The 8,242-nt window shown below is 33.5% G+C and overlaps 1 protein-coding gene across 2 annotated transcripts in view; it reads right to left on the bottom strand.

The window, feature by feature from the left end:
• LOC145256436 (dynein regulatory complex subunit 7-like) overlaps window positions 1-8,242 on the bottom strand; it is a 284,758-nt gene that overhangs the window by 37,181 nt on the left and 239,335 nt on the right. For both annotated transcript variants that reach the window (XM_080115340.1, XM_080115341.1), the window contains exon 14: window positions 1,868-1,978. In XM_080115340.1, the coding sequence (XP_079971466.1) occupies window positions 1,868-1,978 (111 nt within the window). The remainder of the gene's footprint in view (window positions 1-1,867; window positions 1,979-8,242) is intronic.

The following is an 8,242-nucleotide window of genomic DNA, read 5'->3' as shown; positions in this document are numbered from 1 at the left end:
ATAATACACCATTCATGCAGTGATAGTTCATATATTGATAGTTTATAGATTGATTTATCGTGGCTCATAATTGTGTTTGCTTCTGGTGGATATTTTTTTCAGAAATAGTTATGACTAATAACACTCTACCTGGGAGTCCATCGTTCCAATTCCTCAGTTTAACATTCACGGGTAACATGAATTGAAACAAATACATTAAAGACATTGCCAAGGCTGCTGCAAATAAGATGGGTTCTCTCTACCGTGTTAGAAAATTACACACATTTGACAGTATCCTACGCCTCTACACATTCGCCCGTGCATGGAGTATTGTTGCCACATCTGGGCCGGTGCATCTAACACTAGTCTCTCTCTCTCTCTTTCTCTCTCTCAGACAGGGCCCAAAAAAGAGTCTTCAATGTAATAGGCTCTGCTCTAACGACAAAACTCCAACACCTGTCCCATCGCCGCAGTGTCACATCCCTGTGCCTGTTTCACAAGTATTTTAATGGAATGTATTCTAATGAATTTATAGCACTAGTGCCTCCTCGACGTACATACCCCTGACTAATCCGTCAAGTAGCAAAATCCCACCTCTTCACTGTTGAGGTCCCTAGATACTGGAAAGTCTTCTACTCTAGTTTCCATCCTCGGATTGCTAGACTTTGGATATCCCTCCCTGTTTCTTGCTTTCCTAATTGTAATAGCATGCAGAAGTCTAAATGTAATGTGAATAGACATGTTGCTATTCAACTCCATACATAGTCTCTAATAGACACGATCCCAAATAGTACCCCCTTACATTCAAGTGGCAATATGCTTCATTTTAGGTAAACAAAAGTTTTAAAAAGACATATATGAATATGTATTTATGCTCCAGTTTACATGTGTGTTTCTATTTAGTGTGTATTAGCAAAGATACCTGCGCTTCGCTGTACAATCAGGTACCAACTTCACGGGCACCTTGCCATAAGTGGATGTTGTAATGTTTCCAAGGACTTTCCATCTGTGGGACACGTTACCAAGAGACTGATTCCCTACAGGCTACAAGATGGTTGTCTTCAAATCTAGTATCAACAAGCATAAATTATCTTCTTAAATAATCAAACTTTGTTTTTCTTCATTTATTTATTGCGGACTATTATTCTCATCTTTTTAGTTTGTTTTGTTTTTTTAATGTGGATAATAGTCTGCAATTAATTAATGTAATAAATAATACTCATCTGAATAAACATTCTATTTGATTAAATATGTTTTTTTTTTCTATTCATCATTTTCAACCGTCCCATAATATACATTCAACTGATAATCTATCCATCTCATTAACCCTCCTCATCGAGTTGCTTTTAGTCCTGATAAGGAGTGACTCGTTAGTCAAAAATACATAATTCTAAGCAAATAAGTCAGTCGTGAGATTGCATATCTCCATCTGACAACATAAGAATGGGCCAAAGTTTTATCTAGGCTTGTACTTCTCTGCATTGTTAATATTTCAAGAATTATTTATCTTACCAGTTCGAAATGTCGTATGGTGGATACTGTTACCAAAGAGCATGCATCAAATTCGAGAAAATCGGAAGTTGAAATTCGGTCAAAATTTCAACCCTGACCAAATTTACCAAACTCAAGATCAATCTAAAAGTCATCTAAGATGTTAGACTTCATTGTTTAGAATATAAGTCAAATAGCAAAGTTATCTCCAAAAATGTTACTTTCACATTTTTCGTAACTTTAATCATGACCTAAGTTCGAAGCTAGACCATGATAGATATTTTGACAAAGTTTGGTAACGATTGGTCAAGCGATATGGGTGCTGAGCTGTACACAATATAGTGCCAAATATACTTGACTAAAAACATAACCGTCTAGTAGGTGTAGTAATACTTACCATTTTCTGTCTCCGAGCTTTTGCTTTTTCATTCCTTCTTGTGTCATAAATAGAAACTTCCACCTTGACGACTGCTTCTTCAAAAATGCGTTCATTTAAAATAGCTTTTACCTGTAAATAGATATTTTAAAAAAGATTTTGAATTTTAATAAAAAAAAACGATGATTATTTCCACAAAAAGGAAATTGATAAAATTCGCAAACAACAAATAACAAACTACATGCTCTTTTCATGTGCCTATTTACTTGTCTCCTCACGAGGGCAGAGTTAGATACGAGGCCGATTTTTAATGTGGGGAAAATCCAGCTCCCCGAAGGAGGCACTCCAGGTTGGGACAAAAATAAAAATTGCTATAATCTAGAAAGATCTCCAAAAAGATGAAAAGTAGCATCATGACAGATACTCTTGAGTATAGATTCATTCTTGTAATAGGAAAATGTAGTTAAGCCAAGCAACAATAAAAGGCAGCATAAATCCAGTTAGAAATGGTTTTCCAGATAAATAATGAATCCAGAATCAGCATAGCGTAGTGATCTTCTCTTGTCAAGATGAAAAGTTTATCATTGGAGGATTCAAAGTATTTCTTTGACCCCAAAATCAACAAAGATTAGAGCCTTCCTGTAATGATCTGGTCCTAGTCGATTGCAGTGGGATGTTAGTTCTGTGCAGTTCTAGGAGGTCCACTCTCTCAGGCTTTGCTTTCTCTCTTTGACAATAGGTTAGTTTATTGCTAATCACCTGAGGCGTCCTTATTGGGGAATCGCGACGGAGATGCTCAGGCACTTTTTGCAGGTCAGAATGCCCCTCCTTGGGGACGCTGACTACTCAATCCCACTTTCTGATTCTACTATCTAGATTTTTATAGTGAAAGAGAACTAAAATTTTTCAAAGAGATTAGTATATTTTATAAATCGATTCTGGCATCCGATTGGTTCGTCCTTATCGCTCATGGTTATTAATAGAATCGTCCAAATCTTTACAATCATACCATCTTAAGATGCTAAAAATATTGTAACAGGCACTACACTTTGCTCCCAGTCATAACATGTAACCTAGCTATTGACAATTCTATTCCTGATTTTTTTTTTCTTTTTACATTTCTATTTTATTTTACGTGTTTCTTATACAAAGTGACACACAAAATGTTACACCTGTCGTGCCGACCTTGTTTATGATTCGGCACTCCTAAAAATCCCATCGTTGTGTAATCTGGGCGATATTATTAATAAGCTAAAAGCAGGATCGCATCATGAGAGGGAAAGAAAGAAAAAGAGAGAAAAAGAGGGGGGCGCATACAATACACATGTTCGACTTGTACTCTTGTATGGCTGCAAAATATGGTTTAACAAAAATTATCAAAACGACATTATCAGGCGTCGTATGAAAATAATTGCTAATATCACTATAAAAGCTTCCATGGGAAATTGCATCGCACAACAATGTCTTAACAAACACTGCTATGTCACCCGTCATTAGTTATCTAAAACACTTCGAAGTGTTAATGTTTCAAATATTTTTTTAGCTAAGGAGTGATCATTTCTATTATTGGAATTATTCAGGTTACTGTTCTCATCTTGTATGTAATTCTCACAACTTTTCAGTGGATGTAACCTCTGACTTGTTTTCAGATGCAGATCGTTCCTTTCACAAATCTCTACGGCAAACTCGGGAATCTGTACGAAATTTCAAATAGAACCTCTATGTAACCCTCATTCCGCCATCCATGACTAGGTACAAATCTAAAGGATTTCATAATTATATTTTTAGTATCGCCCATACTGAACATTGAGCCTGCAACATTCACAACTTACTGATTATTAGAACAGATCATTACTTAGTATTTAAATTTGTTGCCCTGCAGGTCATTCTTTCAGATGAGATTTGACAACTTGGATTATTTGAATTATTTATACTATTATTCTCATCTTGGATAAAATTTTCATAATGCTTTAGCTGATGTAACCTCTGACCTTTATTAGGTGCATCCTATCGCACACGTAAACCTGTATGCAGAACTTGGGAACATCTATACTAAACTTCGGTGATCTGATGAGAACTGGTGTGTGCCAACGTGATTATATAAACTGTTTCAATCTCGTTATTGCAGATTAGTAAAATATCAATCTTTCACTAAATATACGTCATACAAATATGAAAATTGTATCATCAAATTATTGTTCCAGGGTTAGTTATTTCCCAAAATTTTATTCAAATCCATGCGATATTCATGAAGTTATGACATTTTATTTATTATCAAGTAATTTATGCTGTCCATCGGTTGCAGGTCTTTTAAAATGCCAAAAAGGGAGCAATTAACGGTTATCAGAAAGGAAAGGATTGTGGCTGAACTCGCAGAAGGATTGTTGATCAAAGATTTAGCTATGGAGCTGGAAAGAGATCCAAGAACTTTGGCTTCATTCGTGAACAACCCCAACACCAAATCCAGAAAGGATAAGGGCACCAGGAGAAACCTTTCACATTGTGATATTCAAAAAATTCATAGCGAAGTCAATCGAAACCCAAACAGCACCAGTGCTTCCATTTTTGCAAGAGCTGGTATCGCTCCAAGATCCAGACAGGGCCAATGCAATGTGCTGAATGGGATGGCAAGGAATATCAAAACTATTCCAAGGCCTCCATTGAGCAAACGACAAAGGGAAAAATGAATTATATGAAAATGGATTTTCAACATGTCCTATTTACGGATGAGACCCGTGCTACTCTTGACGGTCTGGATGGATGGGCCAAAGTTTGGAATTCGAATGGAATGAATCTCTTACAGAGATCATCGCCAATGAGGATGTGGAGTCATCATGTTTTAGGCGGAGATCATTAGGAGTAAGTCGGTTGGACCATTCCAAGTTCCAGAGGGTGTAAAACTTACCAACAATGCATATACAGCCGTTTTGGAAAACATTTGTCACCATGGCTAGATGACCTACCGTTCTCACGTCGCTTTCAGATGATTTTTATGCATGACAAAGCACCATCCGATTCTGTTAGGGTGACTGCAGTCTTCCTTAAATCTATGGGCTTCTTTAGAGAAACTTTCATGACCTGACCACCGTGTTCTCCAGACCATAATCCCATTGAATATCTCTGGTCAATATTAAAAATAGGAGTTTATGAGGGAGGAAAGCAATTTACTTCCAAGTATGTCTTGTGAAGAACATAGTTGATACTGCTAGAGCCATAACTCCTTTTTGAAATCAAACAATTGACTTCCCTGGGGTACAAAAGGTTGTTTCAAGTTATTTTAAAAAATGGTGGATATGTCAATAAATAATTCATTTATTTGAGGCTTAGCACCTAGGATGTGCTTTTTCTCATTATTCTTTGACAGAAAAATATAATAAAAAGTAAACTTCCCAAGATAAGACATTGTATTTTTGCCCTAAAACAACATTTTAAGAGACCTGCAATAAAGCGATGGACAGTGGAAATTCCACGATAAAGAATGAAATGTCATAACTTCGTGAATATCGCATGAATTTGAATAAAATTTTGGGCAATAACTAACCTTAAAACAGTCGTTTGATGATATAATTTTCATTTTGTTGTGACGTACATTTAGTGTTATATTGATATTTTACTAATCTGCAATAAAGCGATTGACACAGTATATATATATATATATATATATATATATATATATATATATATATATATATATATATATATGTATATATATTAATGAAAACAAAAGGATGTTGTGTTTACCTGATATATCCTATGGTAAACTTCAAACTAATATAAATAACAGTATTTATATATAGGAAATTTAATCCCAAGCGAATTAAAAAAAGCTCAATACGCAATAGAGAGTAGAGCTTGTTATGAGAGAAAGAAAATTAAAACTGTAAGTTGAACTTTACAATCAAAATTTATTGTTCGACTGAATACTCCGAAAAACAATTTACAAAGTCCTTATTCCGCGGAGTTTCAAAGAATGCTATTATTATTCTTCTCATCAGAGGACATAAAGAAATCAGCAAATTATATTTGCAGCAATGCTAGAATTTGCTAGTTAAGGCAGTATGTGAAACCACAATTTATTGTAGTTATAAATTGCCAAATAAAAAAAATAAAAAATAAAAAATTGAAAAAATGTTGGATATGTGAAAAACTAATATAAAAACAAACTGCGCATAATATTTCAGCTTGAATGAAACTCCTCTCAAGTTGATTCAAAATGCAAAATGGTGCTTTAGATAGAATGTATTCCAAAATAAGTCCAGAGTGACAATGCATATAATCCGATTGGAAAGTTTTCAAAAAAGCTGAAATAATGAAAATTGTTTTGTTTTACGGACAGTGCAGTAATCCAAAGAGAAGTCTGTCCCTAGTCAAATGGGACCTAATAATAAAAAGAGAGAAATCCTATATGACAACCTTCATCATTGGCTTACTTAGAAAAATAAATTTTGATTGCAAAGTTCAACTTACAGTTTTAACTTTCTTTCTCTTATATATATATATATACATATATATATATATATATATATATATATATATATATATATATATATATATATATATATATATATATAATTACTTCATTTAATCACATAAATTAATATACGGAAGTATAATTTTATGAATAAACTTTAAATATTTACTTCAACAGTGCTCAATACATAGGTAGAGCTAGGTAGTAAATTATAAAAATATAAATTTTGGCATTTGTTTTTCTATTTTATATTTAATTCTATTACCATTAAATTTTTTTTTCCTCTTCTTCTTCCCTGATCTTTCTTATTTATAGTTATGTCTCGGCATCAGTTTGAAAAGCATATCTTATTTTTCTTTGATTAATATTATTGGAATTTTCCCCCTTTTCCCGTGTACATATTTGTGAATTATTCTATGGATTTCGGCCCTGGGATTATTTTGGACCATCTTCCAATTACTGGATTTCCTTGGATTTTCAAAAAAAAAAATGGAAATTCAATTAACTTTCTTGAAGTTATATTTTTGGATTTTACCATCATTTGGATTATTTATCTTTCACCAGACTATCCATTCACGCGTAATCACCCTTTTTCTTCACCATATTCCCTCTGCTTCACTTTTTTGTTATCAAGTAAGATCTTTGACTTACTTGTTGTTTCATCAAATACTTTTGTATGCAAAATCCGATCTCACATTTTGCTAATTCCTACCCTCTGATGAGAAGGAAAGTATTTCTTTGAAACTCCGCTGATTAAGGACTATCCATTTATCAAGTGTTTCCTTTTCAGATTAAATATGTTTTTAACTCTTTTTTCAAAGTGTTTTTAACATGTTTTATTAACTGTTTGCTCGTATATATATATATATATATATATATATATATATATATATATATATATAATATAATATAAAGCTGAATGTGTGTGTGTGTGTGTGTGTGTGTGTGTGTGTGTGTGTGTGTGTGTGTGTGTGTGGTCACGAATAGGCTCCTATATGGTTGACTATTTTAAAAAACTGATTACATATAATGATAGAAGTTGTACGAGACACAGGAATGGGTATGTTTGATCTGGCAGAACGGTGGTTCATTAAAATTGTGGGGTCTGCGTTCGCGCCTGGTCCACAAAGTATGGAAATAAAAATTTTAAAATTAAAAAAAAACGTTTGCAAATGTTTTTGATATAGATGTACATAATAATACTTTGATAAGTATGTTTCAACTTAAGTAGGGATGGTATAATAAAATTGTGGGGTCTGTGTTCGCGCCTGGCCTCCATAGAATGGATATATGCACAAACTTTAATAAAGACTTTTCATATCTATCTGCGTAAGTATACTTTGATAATTATGTTTCAGTTTGAAGAAATATGGTATAATAAAATTATGGGGTGTTCGTTCGCGCCTGACCTCCATAGAATGGAAATATATCACAAAGTTTAACAAGGTTTTTTTAATATAGATCCACAGAATATTGTGATAAGTGTTTCAGTGTGAACAGGTATGGTAAAATAAATTATGGGGTTTTTCTATTTTATTTTTGCTTTCATCATATTTTGCTTTGGTTTTGATACCCCGAAATTCAACCCAAATTTACAACCCTTCCTTTTCATAACCTATCATTCTTTCATAAATCAGAGTCCATTTTCTGTAAGCTGTTTTTGAACCCAGTCAACGACGGGTACTTTTGCTAGTATATATATATATATATATATATATATATATATATATATAATAGCTTACTACAGTTGACCACAAGAAGAATGATATCATTGTACTTTAAAATATGATGTAAGAAATGACAGAAGACAGAAATAACAATTGTCCGATTCTTCGTTTTCTTTCAAACATAATTGACATGTGCTTAGAAAGAAGCGAAAGAATCATTTCGAGATGCCTGGGTCCAGTGAGATTCTTCTCAGACAT

Source organism: Euprymna scolopes, chromosome 32 (genome assembly GCF_053919585.1).
Source record: "Euprymna scolopes isolate OS-2025 chromosome 32, ASM5391958v1, whole genome shotgun sequence".
In the NCBI taxonomy this organism is placed as follows: Eukaryota; Metazoa; Mollusca; class Cephalopoda; order Sepiida; family Sepiolidae; genus Euprymna; species Euprymna scolopes.
The sequence above is the reverse complement of the archived record's forward strand: the minus strand, read 5'-3'. Positions and strand labels throughout refer to the sequence as shown.